The sequence below is a fragment of the Coccidioides immitis genome (genome assembly GCF_000149335.2).
Source record: "Coccidioides immitis RS genomic scaffold supercont3.1, whole genome shotgun sequence".
Taxonomy (NCBI): Eukaryota; Fungi; Ascomycota; class Eurotiomycetes; order Onygenales; family Onygenaceae; genus Coccidioides; species Coccidioides immitis.
The window spans coordinates 6486524-6512719 of NW_004504310.1; the positions used below are offsets into that span (position 1 = coordinate 6486524).

The window sequence follows — 26196 nt, forward strand, 5'->3', positions numbered from 1 at the left end:
ATGGGTATTTGCGTCTATGTAACCAGGCTCCCTTTCTCCTCGACCACCCGAGTCACTCACAAACCCTCCTCCCAATATGCACCATTGTCATCGGACCATATTGTTTCTTTTCCAAAAGACTATTGCGCAATGAAAACACGGCTTTAGAAAGAGATTTTGGCAAGCAGATTATTAAAATAGTGTCAAAAATGGCATCACATAAAAAAAAAAAAAAGGGAATTGTCAATAAGATGAGAACACTAAATCAAGAAGCGATAATAATAATTTAAAAAAAAAAAAAAATGAAATGAAAAGAAATGAAAATCAAGCCAAAAGCGGTGTAGATAGAAGATCAAAAAAAAAAAAAAAAAAAAGGATGAACGGCGGCAAGAAATGCGGAAGGACATATTGCCATATAATCCAGGATATTTGCATCTTTGTGTTCTATCTTCATGTCAGATAACGACCGGTCCAGAACGATTGCACCCGCCGAGGACTAAATGGGTTAGCAAGACAAATTAAAAAATATATATAATATGTTCCCAGATAGTGCGAATTAAATGGCAAAGATGAGAAAAAAGGGGGGAAAGGCAAGTTTCCAAAACACGTACGATGATTATAACTAATACAAAAAGGGGAACGGGGGGGAAACGGGACAACAGGGGGAAGCACATATAAAAGTGGTGCAAAGGGGTAGAAAGCCGGAGAAGTAAAATGAGAAAGAAAATCAAAGCCGCTAAATAATACAATACGTCATAAATTATTTTGCTCTAATTTCTTCTTCGGCCCATCCTGGAAGCGAATTCTCATTAGAAATGGAGAGTCCGAATCCGTTATGATTTAGACCGCCTAACCCGCCAAAACCAGAGAAGCTGCCCTGTGGTTGATGGGCCATTCCGGAGCGACTCGATAGGTTGTGACTTTGTCCAAACGGCTCTTGTGAGAAAGATGGAAGGCTGACGGCCCGTGAGTGTTGGGCACGTGGAACGCTCAACGTGGCACCGCTGGAAGCATGATGCCCAGAGCTGGTCGCACCCGAACCGTTCAATAGCCCGTGGTTGGACGGCTTTTGTTGATGAAGGGAACTCTCCACGGAACTACTATTGTCACTGGCCCCGGTGCCATTGTATAAACCGGCTTGCTGGTGGGCGAAGCCTTGCTGTTGATGTGACGGCTGTTGCTGCTGCTGTTGGAGGGAGCCAAAGCCCATTGAACCGTTCAATCGGTTCTCCTGCTCCTGAGCTTGCTGCTGAGACACATGGTTAAGGTACATCGTCAGCGGGTTATTGGCGCCGGTGTTTAGGATGGAAGACGGGGTTGGAATTGCCTGCAATGGATGTCGGGTTTGCTGCCCATTTGCTCCTTGTGAGCCAGTCGAACCGGGAGCAGGAGATAGTGCAGGTCCGGTGGGGCTCGATTGTTGTCCACCTTGATTAAGAGAACTCTGAAGGCCTCCATTAAGAAGCGAGTTGTTTCCATCTGTCCGTGCTGGTTGGCCATTGTTGAGTTGGCGAGGAGGGTTGCCACATCGATCCTTGCCGAAATTGATCTTGAACCGCTTGTATTCCTCACGGCCGCGCATGCCTTCAATCGCCTTGATGGCATTCGCAATGTTGGTGAAGTTGACAAATGCACAACTCTTCTCTCTGAGAGCATTCACAAGTTCAATCTCCCCATAAGCCGAGAAGTCCTGCCGCAAGCGATCTTCAGTCCAAGATTCATCCAGGTTTCCAATGTAAACATTTCGAGAAGCGCCTCCGCTGACAGCGAGTGCAATCGCCGGCGGCAAAGCACCAGAATGCTTTCCCCACCCAATCTTGAGGCGTCTGTTATGGATCATCAGACCCTGCAAGTTGCTCAGCGCATAAAACGAAGCGGCAGATGTTGGATCAATAAACGTCACGAAGCAAATGTGCTTGTCGGGAATATATCTGATATGATGCAGCAAGCCTCCACGAACAACATTACAAATCTCTTCGATTGTTGTCTCAGGGTGGATATTCCCGAGATACACGGTTCGGTTTCCGAGATTGTTCACTCCACCTGCAGCAGTTGCAACTGCTGCTGCTGCAACTGATTGCTGAGCGAGAGCATTCGAAATCAGGTCTCTATCTGCAGAGTTCAACATATGTGCATAACCAGGGGCAATTCCTAGGTACTGAGCGGCATTCTGTTGCTGGGTCTTCGAAACATAGGCACATCGATCCTTGCCGTAGTAAACGCGCTTTGGAGGCTGCCAGTTCGGCTCCTGAGGTAGCTGGTTCACAGCCTTAATAGCATTGCTGATAGAAAGGAAATGAACGAAGCCGATCGATTTCTCACGAACAATCTTCACGGTATCAATGGGACCGAATTTGCCAAGTTCCTCACGGAGCTCTTCTTCGGTGACATCCTCAGAGAGATTCCCCAGATAAACGTTTCTCGACGCTCCTGATTGCTGAACTGCAAGTGCCACGGAGGTAGGGACTTGGGAAGGTTTGCCCCATCCAATTTTGATATCATTGCCCTTAATCGAGAGCTTTTTCAAGATCGCGTCCGAGTGGAAATGAGTCGCCGAGCTGCTATCCAAGAAAGAAATGAACGCGCAGTTCTTATCTGGCAAGAGTCGAACTGACTCAATTTGGCCACTTCGAACATGGCCCAGAATCTCCTCTGCGGTTGTCTCCGCTGGAAGGTTTCCAAGGTAGACAGTACGGCTTGTACCGGACAGAATGCCAGGCTGAAGCGACGGATTCGCGGTCCCGAAGGCATTTGCGAACCCAGGGAAGCCCCCGACAGGTGATTGCGGTCCTCCTAGCAATGGAGAGGGTCCCATTCCATCAGGCGAAACTAGATTTTGGTACAACTGCGGAGACAGAGGGTTATGCTGGGCCTGAGTAGGGCTATTGAGTTGATTCTGAGAGGTCTGTCCATGGGAGTTGCCGTTGGCCTGGGGGTATCCTTGGAAAGTCTGGAACTGGGGAGATGCAAAAGACGGGGTGCCTGTCTGGAAAGGGCTCCCCAGAAGCAGCTGTGATGGAAGTAACGGGGCAAAATTCATATCGAAGGCGTTGTTGGCACTGGTGATATCACCCGAGGTTTGCCCGGTCGTGCTTGTATTGATGGCGGGAATGTTGGCCCGACGGGAGTTCCGGTCGGCGAACGACAAATTACCGGCGTACGCACCGTGGGAAAAACCGGTAGAATCTGGGCCTGGGTTGGGTAGTTTGGAAACTGGCTGCATTAAGCGATTTCCCACGATAGAATTGGGCGCGTGTGCGACGTCCGACGTTTGCATTGCGAGCCAATGCCGGGAAAGGACAGGACTGCCCTGAATCGGGGAGAGAACCGCCGTCTTGAACGTCAACTTGAGCCCGGTAGCTGAGACCGGACCAGTTCAACGGAGGGCGGGTTTCAACACGGGTTCTGTGCCAAAAAGCAGACTGATGGGACTACGGAAGCCAAAAAGGTGTTAGAAACGGGTACATGGAACAGGAAACGAGACAGACAGTGTACTTCATGGTACACCAGAAACAGCTGTGATTCTTGGGCCTTCAGTCATTCTCAGAGAGGGGATTTTTCCGGTGCTGACCTAGGCTGACAGTCACGGGTGTGGTAATTCCGATAAGGAGAAGAGCAATTGCGCAAGGAATCACTTATTTCTGCGGGATTATATACCTGCTTCCTATAAATGTGCACGAGAGCTGTTTTCTAGCAGGCTTCTAGACAAGGCGCGCCCTGGAGCTATTCTTTGATAGGCGACAGGCGACGAGAGGACGGGTCCGAGCACAAAAGAGTGTCGTTGAAACGTCTTATGCAACGCGGCGGGGCAGGACAAACGGGTGTCGAGGTGATTCCAGTCAGGGGGGACGACGGATGAGGGCGAGAGAGGAGAACTGAGGGCAGCAAGGTGTGATATGGTATTACAGGGCGGAGAGGAGGGCAGGAATTGAATTAAATGAGTGGATTAGGAAAAGGAGGGAAGAAGGAGAAAGAAAGAAAAGTAAATAGATTGAAACGAGGGTGGAAAAGGAGAAAGGCGAAGGGATGCCGCAAGCAACAACTAATACTAATAATTAATTAACAACAGCCTGGAGGAAGTAATAATGGGAGAGAGTGAAAGAAAGAGAGAGAGAGAGAGAGAGAGAGAGAGAAAGCGAGAGAGGAAGAAGGAAAAAAAGAGCAGAGGAGGACGATCGAAAAGGGAGTTAAAGGGAGCAAAAAACCCAAGAGGTATGGAGAAGTAATTAATTACCGGGCCTGCTGTGCATGTACGGAGTGTGGGCGTATGTAACTTCAGACCCTGTAACCACAATACATGCATACATACGCCCCCTCGACGCACCGCAGCTGCGGAAGCCAAAACAACACAGCCGCATTCCCGAGCGCCTTTGACATTCGCCTCCTACAAACATGTTTGACTACCTGCTCAGCGGCCCTCATCCCACCCTCAGAAGGCCTTCTTCCTCCGTAGCGCCTCATTGTGTGCTGTCCGCCTGGGAGCTGCGTGGACGGTGACATAAAATACAGACCCCAGGTAACGTTTCTCACCCGCACAAATGGGTCAGGAGTCAGAGAAAAAAAGGCTGGCTTACGCTCCCATTGGCCGGCCTCGGCGGTCTCTTGGTTAATTTTGGGTAATTTCGATAGCTGCTAGTCCGTATCAGGTAAAGTAAGGGGTCGAATCCAGCACGCTAGGCTGTTCCGCGCTTAGCCTCTAAACCTTAAATGGATGGTTGCTCCAAGAAAACCTGCAAGAAACCTGTTCGGTACGAGACCGTTTTGATCACGCATCTAGAGCCATGTACCGCCGGTGTCGATCGTCGTTAATAGTTATGTAAGACCTCCAGGCGAAAATCCTCAGAATTTCCCAATCGAGAGAACGAAGATGAAGCGGATGAGACCTGGAAATGAGCGAACATCCGCTCGCCCAGGCGTCGAGGGGAACATGCCTGTGGACCTGCAGTCGGCCTCTCTGCAGTGATACCCTTCAGTCCATGATCAGCAGGTACCCGGATGCGGTTCCCGCCTTTCATCGACGAACGATGCGCAAAAGAGCCCCGAGAGCGATCCTTGTCTGCCCCAAGAAAGCCGGACACATGACCTCTGTGTAAGAACTATTTTCACTTAACTAGTCTCGCGTGGGGAACTCCTGCAGAAAACACACACATCCACTATTTCAGCCTGGTCGTCCAAATTTACCAACATTATCTGTAACTTACTGCGCCGTACTACGTTGACAGGGAAGAGCTTTTTACACTGGCGACTTGGCGCATTTCATTAGCTAGCCAGTTGTGAGTCGTCTTCCACACATGGCGGCCAGCACATCCGAAGAAGAATCTCGAGAACCCAATACGGAGTATTCCGTCGTAAACCATCTGTTTCGAGGCTGCACGCTCTGGGGTTTCAATCTGAGTCTTGCTTCTGCAGTCACCGTTTCATCTGATCTCTGCGCAACGTCGAAGACCCAGCGAAAGCCACCCGGCACGTGGCGTGTGGCGGTGCGTGTTCACTAGCCACACATGCCTCTCGTGCCAAGCAAGCAACGCCAGAGGTTGCAGTTACGGCGCTCCCTTTCAGCCATCACGATTTCACCACGGCGCCGTCTGCAAGTCGAATCCCCCAACCAACAGGATTCGGAAAATGAGCTGCTACCTTTTTTATATGGACTTCTCCTGAGCTGCGCTTTGTTGCGCCCCTTAGTTTTAACCACCCCTCACGCTCTCTCACACACACACACACACACACGTAATTGAGATTGCACTGATTCCTTCAGACAAGCACTCCATGGCTGACTCTCCGGAAACGAACGACGCCACAAGCTCCGATGGCGAGCCTATCGAGTATCTTGCTACTGCACGAGCAAGGCGGAGCACGGCGGGACAGCATATGAGCAGTTTGCTCGATGCAGAGGCCGACGATGACCTAGCACTACTTTTTGCGGAGGACGAGGAGGATGAAGAATTCACGTTCGGCGAGCAGGAAGAAGAAGGCGAAGATGACGGAGTGGTCGCGGACTATGCGGAAGATATGGATCTGGATTCCTCTTCCGATGAAGAGGACCAGGGCCCCGATGCAAAGGAAGATGAACTCGAAGGAGAAAGGGAGCTCGAGAAGCAAGCCAAAGCGGAACGATTGGCCAAGAAGCGAAAGGCGCAGGAATCGCTGCGGCTAACGGCATTACGCAAGAAGGTTAAAATAGACCCCAACCTGCCCTCTCGTTCGCTCACGACTCCTGCCCCGCGACAGAGGAAGAAATCCGAGAGAATATCTTGGCTGCCCACGCCGGAAGATGGGCCGACTCGGTCCTCCTCGCGTATGCAAACCGTACGAAATAAAGAGCTCACCCACGCTCGGTTGAAGGATAGCGAGCAAAGGCGCATACGACTAATAGCTACTATGGAAGAAGCTGCCAGGCGCAAGGAGAGCAAGAAGGCCAAACAGATGACGCAGGAAGAAAGACTAGCGGAGGCCGAAAAGACCGAACGTATAAACAGCAAGAGCTTGAATCGATGGGAGGAAATGGAGAAGAAGCGGAGCGAGGAACAACGGGCAAGGCTGGAGGCCCTGCAGAATCGTCGTCTGGAGGGTCCGGTGGTAACATGGTGGAGTGGAATAGCAAAGTGGATAGACGATAAGCTAGCTCAAGTGGGCGTCAGATCGTATACCCAAGCTGCTGAGAAGGAAGCGGGTCGAAAAAGGAAAAGCAACGATGTAACGCATCAAGGACCACCCAAGGCTGGCCAATCCAAGCCATCGAGGCAACAAGAACCCGACCTCAAAACAGAAAAAGCTCAATCTGAAATAGCAAACTCAGCAAAAACGGTCCATCCACCAGCGAATGAAGATGCGCCGAAAGACCCTAAGGACGAGCCGAAAGAACCTCCAGGTGAGGGTTCGGTGCTTTTGGATGGCATCCACCTCTACGCATCTATGACTGATGAGACACTTTCTGTGCCGGCTGATCAATCGTCAACCGCGCAATCAGCAAAGGTAGTAGCGGACGAGGGAGATCCAACACAGTCCACTCCAGGCCCTACGACCACCGCACGGTTATCCGAGGGAGCAGCACCGGCTCCAGAGCCTAAAGAGCAAGATACCCCGACGAAAGGTGCCATAAACCATCAGGCTTCTTCTGAGCAGCCAACTCCGTCAGTAATTCCAACAGGGGCCGCAAAACCACCATCAACCCAGGATGCGGCGTCGCTAGAACAACCTTCAGGACCCGTGCAACCACTTCCACCACCATTATCACCACCTTCAAATGTTTCTACCGAGAATCACGGCACCGATTCAACATCCACTGTACAGGCTGGCGTGAATGAAACACCACCCACTCAAGTAGCGCCCAAAATCGAAATTTCGTCGCGTAATTGCATTATTCTAGAAGACTTCGATGCCACCACACCCCAGGCACGAAGTCAATACAGTATCCTTTTCAACCCACGAAAGCCACAGAAACTACAAAGTTAGTCACCCTCCTTGCAACCTTTTGTCTTCCTGTTTTTATCAGAACCCAACCTTCCCCCCCCCCAAAAAAAAAAAAAAAAAAAAAAAAAGGAAAAAGAAAAAGAAAAAGAAGAAAAAGAAGAGAGAATCTTACTAACGAAAAAAACGCAGAACCTGCGCAAGAATATTGTCCCGTGACAGGCCGGCCGGCCCGGTACCGCGATCCTCAAACGGGCATAGGCTACGCGAACACCCAGGCGTACCGAGAAATCCGTCAGGTCCTTGGGGGTCGATACGCCTGGAGTGGCTTCCTGGGATGCTTTGTGGGCGAACTTGGAGGGGGCGCACGGGGCGTGCCAGAGCGTTTCTTGGCTCCAAACGTGCCGCCGCCACAGGAGATTCTGGGGCCGCCGCCACCCGTCAGCGGAGAGGGTATCACCGTCAAGTCATCCCCTACCGCTACTACGGCTGCTGCTACTCCTACTGAGTCCCAAGCAGGTTCGGGCGCGAGTGGTTGATGGTTCCTGTTTGCCAAATATTCTGCATATATAGGATGCGCCTTAATAATGGTTACAAGATTCCCATTTCAGACAATGTATGAATAATGATTTAATGAAAAATGCCCATGACACAAAGTATAACCCAAAACCAAAATATTTTGGAGGGAAGGGGGGGTTTGGATAGCAATACAGACCGCGGCGCAGGAACTGTTTGACCACCAACACCAACATGAGCCTTCACCTTCATATGAAGTTACATAACACGGCCGTGCACTGTTCTTTATCCCCCAGGGATGAGGGCTGCTGCTTGCTCGTTTGCTTGTTTTGAATTGGCTTCATGCTAGTGGCCCTTGTTTCAGGCTGTTTGTTACCATCCGGCCCAAACCCAGGTGAAACCCTTCCCAGGCGACGAGAACTCCAGCAAGCTGTGACGTGAGCGGGTGGACTCTCTTCACTTGGCATATCGAGTCGAGTCTGGCGGTCAAACAGCGTTGAACCTGAGGATGTTGATGCTGAGAGGTAGAGGTAGAGGTGGAGGTGGGGGAGTGTAAAAAGTTCTACTAGCACGCACTCCCGGATTCCGCCGTCAATAGAGGCTCACCTTTGCATGCAGCTTGCTGGGAATACCTGGGGGTAGTATGAAGCAGCAACAGGTTGCTCTCCATGATGCTTGTTCCATGGCTGCGTAGCTCTTCTTTTTTTTTTTTTTTTTTTTTTTTTTTTTTGGTCTAGGTGAAACTTCGGGCCAATCGGTTGTCAAAGAAACTTCGAGGCCGCTACATGCCTTCTTGCACACCGTCTCGAGGTGGTTAGTCCTTACTCAGATGACAGGCGGCCGAAGTGCATGTACATACAGACTTTCCGGAGTACATCCATGGGATATACAGGCATACTCCTGTTTACCAGTAGGCATGTGTCTCGTTGCGGAAGCCCGTCGTGCGGCACCCGTTCCAGTGCCTCGCCGCCTCGGAGTAACTCGATGGAGCTGCAAACGCGGAGTCTGTGGGGCGAAGATTGGCCGTTCGTGGTTGGTCCTGCTGCTCTTGCGGCTAACGACGGAAAGTTCAAACTAAACACGAGGCGGGCGAGCGAGCAAGTCGCCTGCAAAGTTGGACATCCTGGGAGCAGGCATAAAGATTGACATACGCACTCATCTGCATAAGGTTGAAAAAGACGGTCAACGCAGAGGATCGCAGCTAACGGGTCATAAAAATGGCGATAACATCGTCCTCGGCAGACCGATAGGGTTGGCTGGATTTTTTTCTCTTTTTTCTTTAATGTTCGAGTCACAGTTTAAGCTATCATTCCGATGGGGAACAGATAGGAAAGAGATTGCTCCTGAATTCGCCCGCAAATTCTCTATCTTTCGATTTCTTCGCCCTTTTTTCACGCCTATCGGGAGGGCTCCAGCCGAGGACTATCAGATTGATCGCTATCCTCTCTTTCCTCGTCCTTGTCGCCGAACGTGATGACACAGATTTCCCTCTCGGAGCATCATTGCGTCAAGGAAAAAAGAGTCGTTCGAGGATACATACCCCATATTTTATTTATATATATTTATATATATATAAATATATAATACTCTAGGCTATTATACTTGTTATTGCGGTTCCATCTTCGGAATATCTCCATGCAGGAATAATCTTATCATTACCCAAAACTCGCTGTCGATCCAGAAGCCAACCATGCCTTGTTCACCCCGTCTATAGTTGACCGAGCCTTTTTTTTCATATTTTTTTTATATAAATATATATATTTATTTTCTCTCTCTTTAATTAAAAAGGCAAACGACAGTTATCCGTTCGACAGATATTCACTGACGTTTCCTGGGGTCTCGAATGGTCGCGTGCCCATCCCACGTATTCCTCACAGCACCTGATAATAACTTCGCCGGGGTTACCTTGAGAAGAGCTCGATGCCACCGCCGCATAGTTTGATTCTTTCTCGCTGTTGACTCCATTTCTACTACTGTCGTTGCTGCTTTTCTGTTAGTTTTTTTGCCCCTTTTCCTTTTTCTTTTTCTTTTTCTTGCTTTTTTCTTTCTTTTCTTTTCCTTTTTTTTTTTCCTTTCCCGGTTGACCGCGATGTTGCTATGATTCCCCTTCGGGCTATTTGTTGCGGGGAGCGGATATTGCCGAGTGTATACCTGCTGGCCGGAGTCTGAGAGCAGCCAGAAGAGCAAGAGCCACTGTAAAAAAGTTACCTTGTGAGGGTACCTACCTACCTGGGTAGCCGGGAGGGAAGGAGAAGGAGAGAGCCGAAGAACCTGGGAGGAAATGGCAGCCAGCTTTATCCAGTTTTGGTATGTACAGCCTGTGTACAGCCCCTTCGCAGTTGCCTCCCAAAAAAAAAAAGGCAATTCGCCCCTTCCACAACTTTATATGTTTATTTACTACGGAGTACCTGCCCTACTTTTTAAATCTGCACGCCCTTTCCTGTTTCAGTTCCTTGCAACGCTGCAGAGTGTTTTGTTTATACCTGCCAGAGGGCTGACAAACATGATTTTCTCTCTCTCCTGTTAGCGCCACGTGCGAGCATCAGATCACCGTTCCAAACAATTCAATCCTCTACTGCAGCACCAGGTATGTATGCTGTCCCGGGCTATTTTTATACCATGTCTCTAGGCCACACACCCAACTTACCCAGCTGCCCGGAAACCATGGCTTACAGTACATCCTCTGTAGGTGCCGGAATACAGACTCTCTGAAGCCAATTTCACTTTCACTCCAAACTCTGTCGTCATTTACATACCCCAAATTAACCCCTCCTCGCCGGAGATCATCCTCCGCAGCAGCAACGATAACAACAACCGCAAAGACACCACCAACACCACCAACACCACCAACACCACCACCACCACCGCAAGCAATGAGAGCGATGGCCCAGACGCGAGAGCCTTTCTCCTTTCCATACTTTGAGACGCCGAAGCTCATCGTGGGCGACAAGCCAGTAACATACCTGGACGAAAAACCAAAGCTCGAAAAGCCCACCTTCCTCCCGCCCCGTCCCAGACGCACCATCGAGTCAACCGCCGCATACCGCTTCCTCCTCCAGTTCCGGCGTAGCCCGGCGCCGCAACCACACCCCGAGTCCGCCGGCCACAGCGGCATCAACCCGGTCGAAGAGAACAAAGAAAGAATCGTTTCGTCCCCCGACATCGTCATCAACGCCGGCCCCTCCCCGACCCTTACGGCTGTGAACAGCGAGTTTGGCGACGACGGCGACGAGAAGCAGTCCTCCAAAGAGTATGCTTCGTCTCCACCGTCTCTGAGCACTTCCACCGCGACGGAGACGGTCAGTGGATCGCTGGAGTTGAAGTGCTCGATGTCCGCGATGCGGAGGGGCATGGAAAATGGGGTGCAGTCCGGTATCTACCATGGCAAGTCCGCTTGATGCCTTGATCTTGGGCCTGGAATTCGGAGTGCCCAAGGTGCGGGACGGATTGTTCATTTCTTTCTGGGAAACCCCCCGGGTGTGAGAGAGAGAGAGAGAGAGAGAGAGAGAGAGAGAGAGAGAGAAGGAGAAACACAAAACAAAACAAAAAAAAAAAAAAAAAAAAAAAAAAAATCTAAATGAAGTGAAAAAAGGGATAATAGATATTATCGGGAGATAGGCATCTACTTGCTGCCCCTCCCCATCAGTGATACCTTGTTGGGAATTGTAACATTCCTCTAACCAATAGACTTAAAAGACATTCAACAATCTACCAGAAGGAATATTTGGCGAAGTGAGTTTGGTATTTTTGAAGCCATGTAAGTTCAGATTGTATTCTTTCTTTCTGATTCTAAAGGACGGAGAATATTTAATAAAGGGATTTCGATGTTCATGGGGTGCATCTTCCGGTGAAACGGGGGTAGAGGCAGCATTCTCTGACGGTGTATCGTCCGCACATCCAGGCCAGGAACCGTTCCACTCCAAGTCCGTATCCACCATGTGGAGATGTGCCATACCTAGAAGCAAAGGTAAAAAAAAAGAGAAGAGAATTAGTATACAGGACAGAACGATATCGTCGAAAGGGGAAGAAGAGAGCAGATAATGGAGGGAACTTACTTCCTCTGATCCGTGTACCAGTAATACGGGGTTGGATCCATCCCTCGGCTAGCATACGCCCCCATCAACTCATCCCAGTCCTCCATTCTCATACTTCCTCCTACAATCTCTCCCACGCCCGGCATCAGCACATCCACACTCTCCGTCACGCGTAGGTCCTCCGGGTCCTTCCTCATGTAGAACGCTTTGATTTCCACGGGGAAATGGGTCAGGAAGATCGTCTGGTTCATGGTGTCGGTCATCTTGCGCTCGGCCGCTTCGGCGATGTCGTCGCCAAACGTGTGTGGGTTGCCTTCTTCGTTAGGGATGTTGTGCTCGCGCAACCAGTCGATGGCCTCGGCGTACTTCATGCGTTTGAAGGGCCGGCTGGGCGGCTTGAAGTCTGGGTTGAGACTCTTGATGTACCCGGCGATCTGTGGGTCGGCGAGCACGAGGTCGAGGACCCGGCAGATGATGACTTCGAGGTGGTCGAGGAGGTCGTCGAAGGTGATGAAGTCCAGCTCGGCTTCAATGTGGGTGTATTCAGAGAGATGGCGGCGGGTGAGGGACTTTTCGGCACGGAAGGAAGGGCAGATGCAGAATACGTCGCCGAGGGAGGGGAGGCAGGTTTCGAGGTAGAGCTGCGAGGATTGGGTCAGATAGGCGGGTTCGCCGTAGTAGTCGAACGAGAAGAGCGTGGAGCCGCCTTCGACCTGGGTTTGGACCATGGCCGGCGGTGTCACTTCGAGCATGCGCTGCTCTTCGAAGGCTGAGCGGAAGGCACGAATAACGGCGGCACGGACTTTCATGACGGAGGAGGCGATCTCGCCACGGAGGACCAGGTGTCTGTTGTCGTAGAGGGTCTGGGGGTCGGCGTCGGGAGCCACACGGGTCGTGATGGCCTCCTTATCGCCAGCGGCACGACCGATGACCGTGAAGAAATCCGCATGGAGTTCCCGATTATCGGGAGCGTGCTGCTTTGGCGGAACAGCACACATCTCTCCGTGGACGGCAATGGAGGTTTCGAGGGTAAGGGTCATCGCATCGTATGTCTTGACGAGATCGCCGGTAAAGACACATTGTAAGAAGCCATATCCATCAGACAGCGTCACGAATATAACATCCTTCTGCGATCGCAGACGATGAACTCTCCCCAGCACACGAACCCTTGTGCCCGGCGTGTCACCGTCCCGCAGCTTCACCTTCGCGGGGTCTTTCTCATAGAGTCTAATCCTCACGGGCTTCGGCAGGGAAGCATCCTCTTTTATGACCACCTTCTTCGCAGCTTCGAGCACCAGCTGCCTCTTTTCCGCCTCCTCCTTCTGTCGAAGAGCCAATTCGTGCTCCTTGGCGGCTTTCTTCTTCCTTGCCTCGAACAGGTTGGTGGCTTTCTTCAGCGCGGACTTGGTGGCTGGCTTCCACTCAAGGCGGACGGACGGGTCGCCATCTTCGCCGACGGGGCCCGTCTCGGATTTCCGGGTGAGATACTGGATGTCCTCGGTGGATGGCGGGTGCTGGAGAAAGGCGTAGACGAGGGTCTTGTAAGGGGAGAGGTCGGTGCCGGCGGCGGATTCATCGTCCCTGCCTACGTCCTCGTCGATGTAGATAGTGTTGGGCGCTGACGGCGCCATATCGTTGAGATATTCTTGTCTTTTGCTCTGAACGGCTCAATTGAGACTTTCCACGATTCGCCAGGCACGGGTTGGAGGAAGTGCTTGTGTGATCGTTGATCGTGTCAATGAACTTTTTTTTTATTTTTTATGTTTTTTATTTTTTTTTGGTATTTTGAATTTTGGGTTCAACCCCGCCATTCACCCCCTATGACTGGACTGGGCGATAAGCAAGGGCCGCCTCTTATCGCTAGGGTCTGAGTCACAACGGGAAAACGGGCCAACTCGCGGCCGCTGTGCGCGATGATGTGAGTGCTACGATCTACTCCGTACCGGGCTGGTTTGACTACTACGTGATCGCCCTGCTTGGGCCTGTTTGTCCTAGGCAGTCGATCATCCGTCGCATGAAGAGATCCGAGGTGGACATTAACAGGTTAACTATGATAGCGAGGCCAGAGTTCCCTCCCGCATAGACAAAAGCGATTTTTGAAACGGGTCTCTCACCGCCCTTCGACAGCAAAGCAGATGAGCAAGGCGTCCGACTCTTTCAGACTGAAGATGCATCGTCTGGTATGCCAATTTCACCCAGGCATCCAACCACTGCAGTGCGCCGGTATCCTACCTGTGGAGAATGAAACGCCATCGAAGTCGAAAGAAAAGAGGCCCTGTCAGACCATTGACTTGGAGTCCTGGGCTAGTGTATCAGCATTGCGCAATCTCGGCATTCCAGCGCCGCCCAGCCCTTCTCTTTTTCTTTTTTTTTTCTTTTTTGGCTTTCTGTGGATGGCTTTCGAGCTCCTCTGGCGGTGCTGATTACCGCTCACTCTTTCATGCTCAGGATTCGAGACGGCTTGTCGGGAAAGAAAAGGGCGCTCTCGAGTCGAGAAGCCGAAGCCAAGTTTGCTGGAATCAAACTAGTTTCGTTCTTGTCAGTGTGAAAAAAATCTCGGGCGGGTCGAGGGCCGAAATTCAGTGGACAGGGGAGGAGGGGGGGAGGAAGAACATGCAGCGTGTTTTCCCTTTGGGTTAACCGGATATGCTGTTTTGACAGATCGCAGTCCAGGGCAAATACGAGGAGAGTCCAGAGCGGCAAAGCAGATCGTTGTTCTTTTTCTAGAAGAAAGGGAACCTTGAGATGGAAATGTGTAGTGCTTATTTTTGGAATTTGTTAGTCCAGGAACCTTCAGCTCTGGCCGCCCGTCGTGATTCGGTCAGGGCAGACAGAGCCGACCCCCTGATGGCAGGGAGACTAATAGTTCGCTGGGTTAGTGAGCGGATTGGCAGTTAACTAGCGCGGAGAGAGCGTCCCTTTTATCAAAGGATGAGGTCTGGTGGTGGATGTTTCAGGACGCAGAAAAGCGACTCTGCAACTGGGGGCTTGAATCCCGGCCTTTTAATAAACTAGCTTGCTGATAATAAGAAAGTTTCAAAAAAAGGACTCTTGTGCCCCAGAACCAGCAGAGACTCGAATGGTAATAATAATAACTAATCGTGTTAAGAGATCTGGGGAGACAGTGTGCGAGAGTAGAGAGACAGGACACGAGAAGAGCCAGTGAGTTGGTGAACTCAATCCGTGTTTCTTTGAACTTCATCGCCAGACCGTCTCGTCCCAATTTTCCCTCTCTCCTCTCTCCTCTCCTCTCCTCCTCCACCTCCGACGGACTGTCCTGAACTCGCAAACAGAACCAAGAGAAAAGGACTCCTCCACTAATCTGTTCCTCTCTTCATCTTCTCTTCTGCTTCTCTCTCTCTCTCTCTCTCTCTCTCTTTTTTTTTTTTTTTTTTTTTTTCTTTTCTCTTTTTATTCTTCCTTTTTTTTATTCTTCATCTTATCCTTCTATTCTCTCTCCCGCACAGTGAGTTTTTATTCGTCCCATATTTTCCCACCTCAAAAACCACACGCTGCTCTCCGAGTTTGAGCCGCCAGACCCCGATTGCCTTTAACCTCACGCATCTCCGTCTCTCGATGACACGCTGGTAATCGTCTCTTCATTTCTTCGCCTGGACCTGCGTGCCTTACTCGGCGACTCTCCTTACGATAGATCTTTTTAATTCTCGGATTCTCTTCTTCTGAAAGGGGCTCCGACCGTTTTCTCCTGTAAGCTTCAGACCAGCCACACCCCGTCCTGCCGCCCCCACGAACGCCCACCCGTGCCATCGCATTCTTCTTCTTCTTCTTCTTCTTCTTCCTCCTTTTGCCCCCCTTTTGTTGGCTGCATGGCTATTTTCCCTGTCTTCTCATCCTGTTGCGTGCCGTAGTGCATTTAGTGACGGTCTCGCTCACCCATTGCTCGCCGGGCTAGGCTGTCCGACCGTTGTTCTCTGGTTGCGACAAACTTTGGTCCCACGGATCCCCCGAAGCTAGTCACGGCGTCTGAAGCTCAAGCCTTGTCCCAACGGCCCAAATCCGCCTTCCAACTCGATCCTACGGCCAACATCGACACCGGTAATCATCTTTCAACCCTCTTTCAACGTGCGATCTCTCCATTCAAAGCCACGATCTGAGCCCTTCGTCTAATCTCTATACACTGCAGGAGGGCCCGGAAAGCTTTTTATTGACCTAATGGTGTTGTCAGTTACCTTTGGGCGCATCCGTCTTCGTCATCTTTCCCGTCTCTGAACCCATTTCTTTCTTCTCAGAGAGAAGCCATAGATTTAACGGACGAACGAAAATAAAGGAAAAAAAAAGGAAAGAATATCTTTTAATCTATAATGGCACCCTCCTCAAGACCGGACAGCCATCTTAATCTTAGCTACCTCCCGACGGGCCAGCCACGTTCGGGAACATCGACCGGAAGCTCGTCTCCCAGCGAACTACAGGCGCCAGGCTCGATGAAATCCGCATTTGGAGGATCAAATGGCCTAGTCAGCGCAGGTGGATCAATCGGAAGTGCGAGAAGGACGGCTGGCTCCCCTTCCCACGAACTCAGCGCTCGCATCTACTCCAAGCGGTAAGCATTTTTTTTTTTTTTTCTGTTTTTTCTTTTTTTTCTTTTTTTTCCCCCCTTTGATTACCGCCAAAAGTATAATTCTCGTCGCTGACGTATGTGCCTCGCTTCTTTTCTGCCTTTTCTGGTTCAGGGCAAGAGAGATCCAAGCTCAAGAAGGGGTGACTCCGAATATCTGGGGTCCTCCAACCAGCGGAAACTCAACACCTTTGCGAGAAAACATCCCCGAGTCCCCCGGTCAGGATGAATTTCCAGATTTAATCCCACTGCCAGAGACGAACATCCAGAGCCCAGCGCGACGCACACGGGCTGACACGGTTCCCTCTCGATTCTCTCCAGTCGGGCCTCTCAACGGCGTCAACGTCCAGTCGTCCATAAATTCCAAAACCTCTAGACCTACCCCATCGACCAGTCCCTTTCGTCCTCCTGGCCTAGAAACCCCAAGAACTTCGGCTCCGGGAAGCGGAGTCCTTCTATCTCGACTTCGAGCAGGGTCTATGCCACAGCGCACGACCGTCCTTGGAAACAGTAACCCCTTTGGCCCGTCTCTCTTCTCGACCAACTGGGCTTCGGGCCGTGACCGCGCTACTACTCTGACCAGCATCCGCTCCTCGGAAGGACCCACGTCTCCATCGCAGTCTTCCTTTTCGCGAGACGGCTTAGCCGACGCTGACGTGAAAACTTTAGATTATCTTGGCCTCGCAGAAACTCCACAACAGACAAGGGCGACCCTGGCGCGTCCTGCTGATATCATGATGCAGCAACAACAGCAGCACCAGCAGCAACAGCAGCACCAGCAACAACAACAACACCAAGCCCCCTCTTTGCCTCCGCTGCTTGCTGAGCTAACGATGCTGAACAGGGGTACGAACAGGTTCCGCTCATACTCGGTCAATGCAAAGGAAAAGTATGCCGAAGATGAAGAAGAGTTTGGGGCTCACTATTCGGGTATACCATCTGGAACCTTGACCCCTTCAGCTGCAGCCACAGCAGCTCAGTTGGCTGCAACTCAGGCTCAGATTCATCAGCATAACCTCGCTGTTCAAGCATTTGCAAACCAGGCGTCGGCAAGCCGGCCACGCGCTCGTACCGCCGGTGTGCTAGACACCCCACCTCAGCGATCGGCGATCCGTAACTACCTTGCGACTCCTTCCAGACTAGACAACAGTATTAGCGCCGCGGATTTACGAATTGCTGAAGCAGGGGAATATGACGAGTTGCAGGAAGCCGTCCAGATGATGCAACTAGGAGGCCTTGGGACAATGCGACCCGGCCAGGAAGTGGCCGAAGAAAACAATCTGGAAGGACCAACCCGGGCGCTTTGGATTGGGAGCATACCCGTCTCGACAACTGTTACATCTTTAGATGCTATTTTCAGCATGTATGGCAAAATTGAGTCGACTAGAGTGCTGACCCACAAAAATTGTGGATTCGTCAACTTCGAGCGCGTAGAGAGCGCGATCCAAGCCAAGTCGCTTTTGAATGGCAAGGAAATCTTTCCCGGTGCCGGCCCTGTCCGTATTGGTTATGCAAAGGTCCCGGTGACACCAGCTTCTGAGACTCCTGGTCACAGCGATTCTCAGTCGTCTCCAACACCAGATCCAAATGCTTCCGGCCAGCAAGGTGACGGTGCAGCAGGCTCTGGCAAGGAAGAAGGCCGTGTCGATTCTCCGAAGATCCCCGAGCTATCCAAATTGCTTCCAGAGATGGCCCAAATTGTAACAGAATTCGGTGCGTCAGAGAACGAATGCATGCATATCAGCCAGAATATCCAGAGAGCAATCAGCTATCAGTCTTTCAATGACGAGATTGCTCCAATCCCCGAGCCGAGCCAAACTCGAACTTTCGATGCTCCCAAACTCAGAGACATCCGAAAACGCATCGACAATGGAGCATGCAGTGTCCAAGAGATTGAGGAGACCGCTAAAGCCATGCTTCCTGAAATCGCAGAACTATCCTCAGATTACTTGGGTAATACTGTGGTGCAGAAGCTGTTTGAGTTCTGTTCTGAAGCCACCAAGGAAGAGATGCTCGTTCCGATCGCCCCTCATCTTGCAGAAATCGGCGTACATAAGAACGGCACCTGGGCTGCACAGAAGATTATAGATGTAGCGAAGACTCACACCCAAAAACAAATGATCGTCGAAAGCCTACGACCATACACTGTTCCACTATTCCTTGACCAGTACGGAAATTATGTCCTGCAATGCTGTCTTCGCTTCGGGCCGCCCTACAATGACTTCATTTTTGAGACGATGCTTAGTCGGATGTGGGAAATTGCACAGGGAAGATTCGGCGCAAGAGCGATGAGAGCGTGTCTAGAAAGCCACCATGCCACGAAGGACCAGCAACGAATGCTTGCGTCTGCCATCGCTCTTCATAGCGTCCAGTTGGCAACTAATGCCAATGGGGCTCTGCTGTTGACATGGTTCCTGGATACTTGCAATTTCCCTCATCGCCGCACTGTGCTCGCTCCTCGACTCGTTCCACACTTGGTGCACCTCTGTACGCACAAGGTAGCCTATCTGACTGTATTGAAAATTGTGAACCAAAGGAATGAGCCAGAAGCGAGAGAGATTATCCTGAAAGCATTATTCTTCAGCTCAGGAGATGAAACTCTAGAGAACATCCTCAAGGACCAGGTATCCGGTGCGACATTGATATTTAAGGTTCTCACCACACCTTTCTTCGAAGAGAGCATGCGTGCTGAAGTGGTAAAAACCGTGGCGAAAGTCCTCACGAAGCTAAAAACTTCGCCAAGCCAAGGATATAAGCGCCTGATGGACGAAGTTGGACTTTCTTCACGAAATGGACCATCGCGGGATACTCATCACGGTAGGGATCACGGAAATGGCCAAGAAAAGAACCAAGGAAGACAGCCTCCCAGGCAGCCCGCCGCAAATGTTCCACCTCAGCCCGAAAGGCAATACAGCGGACAGTTCCCGCCCAATATACCTCCTCAATCTTTCAACTCTCCATCCAACATGGCCCGATCCGTTTCATCAGACCACAACCTTCTTCCCTTCGATCCCTACTCGCTCGGTGGAATAAACACTCAGGTTCCACTTGGTAACTTCAATGCCATGAATGCCCCCGGTTTTAGTGCCGACCCTGTCAACTCTCTTAACCCACAAGTGCAATACCAAAATTTCCTGGCTGCTCAATCCCGTGGAATGTCTCCACAGGGAGCATTCTACTCGGGAATGCCAACGAACGGTTTTGGTGGTTATCCAACAAACGCTCCTTCGATAGATGCATTCCGTACCATGCAAACCCACAGTTCTCCGATTCCCGGACCACCGGCGCAGCTTAGCACCAATCCGATGATGCAGCAGCCTGCATTTGCTGCACCTTCGCAATTCAGCCCTATCACAACTCCGGTTATGGGTGCTGGCCAGCTGTATGGCTACCCACAACCTTTCTATCAGCAGCCCCAGCCTTCGCAGGGGTCTGCTCCCGGTGGCCGCCGAGGACGGGTAAGTTTATCTTTTGTCTTGTAATCGGCTGAGATCATTGACTAATTGACATATAGAGATAAAGCATAGTCCTCTATTTGGAATATTCGACCGGTGTCTATTTGTCTGAGATCTGCTTCCTATTTTCCCCCCTTCTTAAGGTGGTCACAATTCCTTTGCCTTTTTTTTATCACTGAAAGGGAGGAAGGGAATGAAAGCGAAGGGCTCTAAACAGAACAAAAAGTATCTAAACCAGCCATATTCTTTTTCTTCTTCACCTTGTTTTATGAACTTGTTTACTTCCTCCTGATGCTTCCTTTATCCTACAGGGGATTCTTGACACCACCTGGAGTTTTGAAAGCGTGGGATATTGCATACAAGCCATATGTGCTAGCACATGGTCGTGCATAACTTGCAGGTCATCCAGCAAGTAAACAAACCCAGGACCATTAGAACACACATGTCATGCAGCACATACCTGGACTTTTCTTTAATTCAGTTTTACTTCTGCCACCGGCGGGCACGGAACCATCCTTAACGCTACCTTGCTTTTTTGGACCTCATTCTCTTCACTTGTTTGACCTGGTGTGTTTCTACTTTTGGTCAAAAAGCAATCAGGCCTCTCTAAACTATTTGAAGATTTCAAATTTGTGTGAATCTCATATCTGCTTCCCTCCACTTTCCTTTCATTTCTGCTTCTGTTTTATTCATCTTTTGTTCTTGTCAAATGTATGTATGTATGCATGTGTATGTGTTTGCTTTGTGATCCCTCTTACCTATGCTATTTTCCTTTTTTTACCCCCTCCCTCAAATCAGTCCATCAAGGGCAGTTTGCATTTAAAGAAAAAACCGGATAAATTATATTATTGTCTATTTGATTGCATACTTTTCGCTTATGGCGTCGTACTACTTAGGGTATGGTAGGGACTTTGTTGTTTCATGTCATATGCTGATTATGGTTTGTTTTATATTCAAGGGTTGATAGTGCGCAGTTACTTTGTATCTTTTTGAAACTGAATGAAAGGCTGGGAGTATCAATACCAAGTTCATCTGAATTCAATAAGGGGGGAGATAATTATGGGTTATATGCAACTGAGTAGTCTCGATTTGGCTATGTTTGCACCTATTTGCACCAACTAGTTGTTTGTATTGTTTGCATCACACATCTAGCTCCATGATGTCGGATGTAAGAATATGATGTGAGAACAAAATCATCGTTATCGGCTCTACGCTTTAGTGGATATAGCAATATCGATATGAATGAAAGCTTGAGTTTGATCAATTCCAATCTTCCTACATTGCCATCTGGTGAAAATGGCATGCTCTTTACCTGCAAAGGGCGGGAGCCCTTCAGCCATCCTCTATTGTAACGAGGATCACACTGTATATCTAATAGACATTCCGGCTTCTATTAGTCTGGCCCAGCAAGAATCCAGGTACACTGGAGATGATTCAAAGGAGATAGGCACGCCGTCAATTTTCTCTTGTCCACCATTGGAACATCCTTATTCGAGCCCTTCAACTGAACCAAAGGGCACGAAAGCAATGCTCAGAGTGATGGAGCGCATTCCGGCTGTTGAACTGGAATATCGTAACAAATTGGCGGACCTCGTTAATGACGCGTTACGGGAACTACGTGCTAATCATGACACTCAAGGATGGTGCCTCCCGCGAGCGATGCGGCCTGGCTACCTGCAGGACATTTCTGGGAAGAAACAGGACCAAGATCGTCAAGTTGGAGAGCCAAACTTGGGCAAATTGTATGCGTTAAAGGGGTTTAGTTTGAGTGATGGACGTCAGAGCACCCGGGAAGATGCCTCATTCTCTGAGGATGTACCCCCGTTAATATTATCGCCTGGCTTGAATATAATTCCCACCTTGAACTCTATTCGGAGCATGACCGTGAAGAATACATCTTCTGCTCCTGCGCTTTTACGCATTCGAAATGCACAGCAGACATCCAGCGCCACCAACCTGCGGGGCCAGGGGAAGTCGACTGTCGAACCGGCAGGTTTGATAACGTTCACAATCCCACCAAAGGCAGCTTTTTGTCTTACACACATGTCAACTCAACCAGTCTCCTTTCCCAGCCTTCTTTCATTCCTTCCATCGGACAGAAAATTTGACTTCGTCATCATGGACCCTCCTTGGCCCAACCGCTCTGTTAGCCGTTCGGCTCACTACGAGACAATACCAACATTCTCTGTTCTTCAAAGGCTGATAAACCGGATTTTAAAAGCCCAACTCGACCCCTCGGGAGGGATTGCCGCGATCTGGACGACAAATAACCATAAATCTCGCTCTGCTGCTCGTCAAGCGCTCAAGGCAGCCCAGCTGCAACCCTTTGAGGAATGGGTTTGGATCAAGACGACGACCAGTGGTTACCCAGTTTCGCCTGTTCGTGCGCTGTGGAGACTGCCGTACGAGGTGTTGGTTCTAGGGAGGCAACGCCTGCCCAGTAGTGATGGGAAACTGAATCATATACTGAGACGGAGAGTCATCGCCGCTGTGCCAGATGTTCACTCTCGGAAACCGAATCTCAAGGAAATGGTAGAGCAACTTTTCTTCACTTCGCGGGATGCGGATGGTGAGCAAAGATATATGAAAGAGTACAATGCTCTCGAGGTCTTTGCTAGAAATCTTACGGCGGGTTGGTGGTCCTGTGGTGATGAGGTGCTGCGATTCAATTGGGATGGGTGGTGGACGAATGCCGGAGCCACTGAGCCTGTTTAGAATGGAACAATGTTTTCGGCGTTGGTGGTGTGGATGATAGGATGCTAGATACCCATAGGTTTCCTGAAACATCGTTTCAATCGAGAAAATCCCCGTAATAGTACGTGGTATAACTAATCCTTTTGATAATACATAGCTATCCGCATCATTTCCATAGCCAAATAGGACCAGGGTGGTTAATCAAAACCATAGTATTTGCAAAGCACACAATTAGTCAAATGCCGGTCCCAGACTGACAAGACTGAACCTCAAATCACCCGCACCACCAGCCGCCTCCGACTCCAAAAACTTTCTCACCCCAGCTTTCAAGGCCTTCTCACTCAACATGTCCTCTCCCTCCTGTAACATTCCCCTATCCAACGGACCTTTTCTCCGCCCATCCAACTCCCACAATCGACCATCATCACCTTTTACAAAACACACAAAGTGTAAATCCACATTCGCATCCGCCTGGGGGGCCTCCGTATCCCCCCTCTTCGCAGCATCCGCATGCGCACTCTCCAACGCAGAGCTCTCATACAACAAATCTGCCCTCTTGATCGGATCCAACGGCTCTGCATCGCGCAGGAGCGTTTCAAGATCAGATCCCTGAGTGACGTTTTTTCGCGGTTCGCCGTTGGAGACTGCGTGCAGGAGGCCGATGAGACCGCATGCGTTGCGGATAGTTTGTTTGAACCACGTCACGGGTTCGTTGGGGCCCGAGCCAGTATATTCGGATTTGGAGGAGTCTTCGGCTATGCGCGCGGATTCATAGGCGGGAGAGATGGGGAAGACGAGGAGTAGCGCGTGGGAGGGACGGGGGACGAAAGCGATAAGCTCTGGGTCGTCGATGCTAAAAACGTCGGCGAAACCGAGAGCGGGGGAGAGACCGAGTTGGTGGACGAGGTGGGACATCACCTCCGGGTTGTTTTCTGGTGTTATTTTTTTAAGGATTAGCAAGGTGTTTCCGTCGGATTTGGTCTTGTTCCTCCTGAAGGGCAGATGTGATATGGGCGCGGGACGAGTTGTGGAGGACTTTACCGAGGGGTACGAATGCTTTGGTAGAGTCTGGATTGTCTGCCATTTTTGTAGGAATAACAATCAAAGATTCTATAGATTATCTGCCACGCTAGACCTTTCTCTAGGGTTTCTTCGGCTTGTTGTTGATGTTCTGACAGCTCCCGGAGGCAGCACTTTGATGAGAATTTATTTATCGCGGGGAGCATGCGTCATAGTGCAAACTCAGCACACTCGTCCCCGCATCCAAGGCCGCTCCAGGCATACTCGCCCACTAACGTCGAGTGCAATTGTTTCTCATTCTATGAAATGGTATCTCTATAAAACAAAGAGTTCACTTGAATCACTTAAAGACTGGTGGTATTAGAGGCGATGCGGTGTCAATGCCCAGAACTCGGCGTTTCGCCTCGCTTCAAAGGCCCAAAGATGCTCGTCCATAGCTCGCTCGATTCTCCAAGGAAAAAAGAGACGGGCACGTCTGCCATGCTTGCGTCTGCATCTCCTGCCATTGCATCTAATTGAGAAATCAGGTTTTCTAACCCAAAAGCCTTCCCTGTCGACTGGGTGGTTCCGGCTTCAAGCATGACATTCACAACATGAATGTGTAAGTGATAGTAAGTCGGGTGGTCTATACGAGGCTCGCAAGGTTAGATTAAGAATCTAAGGAGAAGTAGCCTTCGGCCAGTAAGCTGAAGAGGATAGGCATCGCGCCACTTACAATGAATGTAAAGCTTGAGCTGATCGGTGTCAAGCTCAGGGTACACTTTAACAACTGCCTCGAGAAGCTTCTGGCGCATTTGCTTCAACCAAACGACATGAGATTTTCTCAAGTCTCTCATGCTCCAGATATCTCTCCTCTCTACTAGAGCCAGCAAGCGTAATGTGCCAATAGTCTTCCTGTCCCAGTTAAGATCGGGTAAAAGTAGGAATCCCTCTTCAGGATCGGATTCCCGGTGAAGCACATCTTCCTGCTCCTTGCGTCCTTCAATGATGTTGAAGACCCAGTTCAGGCGACCGTTGCCCCGTTTCTCCTGCATATAGGGCCTAACATATTTTTGATATATTTCCGGGGTCTCCGTGACCATCCGAACGTTCTGGGCAGAGTATTTTAGAACGTGTTGCTCGGTACAAGGCCATATCAGGTTAAGCTTGAGGTCTGGTGGATTGACGTGGTTTTGGCCTGAAGAGGCCATATACCAGCGGTAAATGTCGTTCGCGCCCAGGTTTGTGACATTGCCCAATGCCGCATGGAACGCCTTGAGGGAGCCGATATCTGCAACGAAAGCTGCTCTCTCGATGATCAGGACGCCAGGCTGGTCATCAATAGAGCCTAAAATTGAAATCCGGCGGTCATTTTGGTCTGTTGGATATCAGATTCATGGTCAGCGTGCCATTTTATCATGTAGCTACGGGAGGAGACGTCGCGGGGCCTTCTGCTGGTAGTTTGGTGCACCATCCCGCGTCTCTAAAAGACATTGCACAGACGTGCAGCGCCTCTTTTTGCTAACCTTGATTGAGGAGTCTTTCGATCCTGAACCTTGGAACCAAGCTTTCAGCCTCAGATTTGCCTGACATTTTTCCTTCTGTCCCTAAACGGTCTTCTTGACCTGCTACCCAGCGTCTCGAAGTGACGGAAAGCCTTGGCTGGGGTGCTGACTAACTAACTAGTTAGTTAGTTACCTATGGGCAACCAGCGGATATCTATCATCTGCTGCAGGGTGAAACTACACAAAGCGTTTTCCCTGGCTGCTTGCAATTACAAATACGTTCAACGCAGAAGAATCGCTTGGATATGTTTGATGAAAGTCAACATGATTACATGTCCAATGGTGGAGCTCCGTGTCGCTGAGTAAGAAAAAAAAAAAAAAAAAAAGGAAAAAAAAAAAAAAAGAGAGACGAAGAGAAAGTAGTGCTTCCGCGCCTTCGATGCTTTTGAATTTATGGCTCTCCTTAGGGTCAATCGCGTTCACATTGATGAATTTGCTTCTCCGCAGGTTTAATTTCAACCGAAACCTCCGAACTACCATTCATCCATGGCAAATATGCCCTCTGAGGCAGAAGTCCTCCGTGGTTCCCCGGGGGGCGAATTTTTTTAATGGCCGGCCGTGGATACATGCTCTGATAACCCAAGCCGATTCATCGAAGAGCACGGCGCCGCCAAGGAGAGTGGGGAAGCCTAAAATGGAGGTCGAGTTCGGCCCGCCCACAGAGGAGTTCCTTAACCAACAGAAAGGAAAAAAGTGAGCCCTCGAATAAGGTTCTTCGTCGACCAGAAGCCACCAGCACGTGTCTCTCTGCGTGTCGGCTACTGGGCATGGTGGCATTGCAATTCTCGCCGGCCATTTCCAGGGATGGCTGTGTACCAGGAATCACCCCACGCCGCATTTCCATTCCTTGCAGACGATTTCGCCAAATGGAAAATTATCCAGGGGGTGATCTCCTTTCCACACGCCTATGTATATACACACATCCTTACGGATTACAAGGGGTGACGTCCGGTTTTGGGTGAGTGTAGTCC

General features: G+C 50.2%; 10 protein-coding genes across 10 annotated transcripts; 4 read left to right on the forward strand and 6 right to left on the reverse strand.

The window, feature by feature from the left end:
• Nucleotides 1–395: 395 nt before the first annotated feature.
• Nucleotides 396–4077, reverse strand: CIMG_00769 (differentiation regulator). The gene is made up of 2 exons (XM_001246997.2): nt 3637–4077; nt 396–3410 (listed from the first exon to the last, which is right to left on the reverse strand). The coding sequence occupies exon 2, from the start codon at nt 3254–3256 to the stop codon at nt 740–742; it is 2517 nt and encodes an 838-aa protein (XP_001246998.1). The 5' UTR covers nt 3257–3410; nt 3637–4077; the 3' UTR covers nt 396–739.
• Nucleotides 4078–5745: 1668 nt separating this feature from the next.
• Nucleotides 5746–7925, forward strand: CIMG_00768 (vacuolar protein sorting-associated protein 72; the record flags this gene model as incomplete). The annotated part of the gene is made up of 2 exons (XM_001246996.2): nt 5746–7426; nt 7579–7925. 2 exons carry the CDS (start codon nt 5746–5748, stop codon nt 7923–7925), a joined length of 2028 nt encoding a protein of 675 aa, XP_001246997.2.
• Nucleotides 7926–8274: 349 nt separating this feature from the next.
• CIMG_12839 (uncharacterized protein) lies at nt 8275–9061 on the reverse strand (the record flags this gene model as incomplete). Its single annotated transcript, XM_001246995.2, has 4 exons — nt 8275–8332; nt 8509–8601; nt 8801–8956; nt 9054–9061. 4 exons carry the CDS (start codon nt 9059–9061, stop codon nt 8275–8277), a joined length of 315 nt encoding a protein of 104 aa, XP_001246996.2.
• Nucleotides 9062–9682: 621 nt separating this feature from the next.
• On the reverse strand, nt 9683–11357 carry CIMG_12840 (uncharacterized protein; the record flags this gene model as incomplete). The annotated part of the gene is made up of 5 exons (XM_001246994.2): nt 9683–9892; nt 10132–10220; nt 10386–10422; nt 10550–10819; nt 10947–11357. 5 exons carry the CDS (start codon nt 11355–11357, stop codon nt 9683–9685), a joined length of 1017 nt encoding a protein of 338 aa, XP_001246995.2.
• A 373-nt stretch (nt 11358–11730) lies between these two features.
• CIMG_00765 (asparagine-tRNA ligase) lies at nt 11731–13656 on the reverse strand (the record flags this gene model as incomplete). The annotated part of the gene is made up of 2 exons (XM_001246993.2): nt 11958–13656; nt 11731–11857 (listed from the first exon to the last, which is right to left on the reverse strand). Exons 1-2 carry the CDS (start codon nt 13565–13567, stop codon nt 11731–11733), a joined length of 1737 nt encoding a protein of 578 aa, XP_001246994.1. The 5' UTR covers nt 13568–13656.
• A 521-nt stretch (nt 13657–14177) lies between these two features.
• On the forward strand, nt 14178–14576 carry CIMG_12841 (uncharacterized protein; the record flags this gene model as incomplete). Its single annotated transcript, XM_004445837.1, has 1 exon — nt 14178–14576. One exon carries the CDS (start codon nt 14178–14180, stop codon nt 14574–14576), a length of 399 nt encoding a protein of 132 aa, XP_004445894.1.
• Nucleotides 14577–16019: 1443 nt separating this feature from the next.
• CIMG_00764 (RNA binding protein Jsn1) lies at nt 16020–20993 on the forward strand. Its single transcript, XM_001246992.2, has 3 exons — nt 16020–16497; nt 16628–19970; nt 20027–20993. The coding sequence occupies exons 1-3, from the start codon at nt 16259–16261 to the stop codon at nt 20030–20032; spliced, it is 3588 nt and encodes a 1195-aa protein (XP_001246993.2). The 5' UTR covers nt 16020–16258; the 3' UTR covers nt 20033–20993.
• Nucleotides 20994–21263: 270 nt separating this feature from the next.
• On the forward strand, nt 21264–22682 carry CIMG_00763 (MT-A70 family protein; the record flags this gene model as incomplete). Its single annotated transcript, XM_001246991.2, has 1 exon — nt 21264–22682. One exon carries the CDS (start codon nt 21264–21266, stop codon nt 22680–22682), a length of 1419 nt encoding a protein of 472 aa, XP_001246992.2.
• A 74-nt stretch (nt 22683–22756) lies between these two features.
• On the reverse strand, nt 22757–23842 carry CIMG_00762 (ubiquitin C-terminal hydrolase). The gene is made up of 2 exons (XM_001246990.2): nt 23703–23842; nt 22757–23593 (listed from the first exon to the last, which is right to left on the reverse strand). Exons 1-2 carry the CDS (start codon nt 23743–23745, stop codon nt 22893–22895), a joined length of 744 nt encoding a protein of 247 aa, XP_001246991.1. The 5' UTR covers nt 23746–23842; the 3' UTR covers nt 22757–22892.
• A 116-nt stretch (nt 23843–23958) lies between these two features.
• Nucleotides 23959–25366, reverse strand: CIMG_00761 (mRNA decapping hydrolase). The gene is made up of 3 exons (XM_001246989.2): nt 25187–25366; nt 24397–25038; nt 23959–24306 (listed from the first exon to the last, which is right to left on the reverse strand). Exons 1-3 carry the CDS (start codon nt 25251–25253, stop codon nt 24059–24061), a joined length of 957 nt encoding a protein of 318 aa, XP_001246990.1. The 5' UTR covers nt 25254–25366; the 3' UTR covers nt 23959–24058.
• Nucleotides 25367–26196: the final 830 nt, after the last annotated feature.

What these genes read in the sequence shown, in the direction of transcription:
- CIMG_00764 (XM_001246992.2), top strand. Translation starts at nt 16,259, where the DNA reads ATGGCACCCTCCTCAAGACCGGACAGCCATCTTAATCTTAGCTACCTC. An exon ending in GCTCGCATCTACTCCAAGCG is followed by an intron (nt 16,498 to 16,627) that starts GTAAGCATTTTT and finishes TTTCTGGTTCAG; the next exon opens with GGCAAGAGAGATCCAAGCTC.
- CIMG_00769 (XM_001246997.2), bottom strand. Translation starts at nt 3,256, where the DNA reads ATGCAAACGTCGGACGTCGCACACGCGCCCAATTCTATCGTGGGAAAT.
- CIMG_00761 (XM_001246989.2), bottom strand. Translation starts at nt 25,253, where the DNA reads ATGTCAGGCAAATCTGAGGCTGAAAGCTTGGTTCCAAGGTTCAGGATC. An exon ending in CGAAAGACTCCTCAATCAAG is followed by an intron (nt 25,039 to 25,186) that starts GTTAGCAAAAAG and finishes GATATCCAACAG; the next exon opens with ACCAAAATGACCGCCGGATT. An exon ending in GCTCAAGCTTTACATTCATT is followed by an intron (nt 24,307 to 24,396) that starts GTAAGTGGCGCG and finishes AGCCTCGTATAG; the next exon opens with ACCACCCGACTTACTATCAC.
- CIMG_00762 (XM_001246990.2), bottom strand. Translation starts at nt 23,745, where the DNA reads ATGGCAGACAATCCAGACTCTACCAAAGCATTCGTACCCCTCG. An exon ending in CAAAGCATTCGTACCCCTCG is followed by an intron (nt 23,594 to 23,702) that starts GTAAAGTCCTCC and finishes AAATAACACCAG; the next exon opens with AAAACAACCCGGAGGTGATG.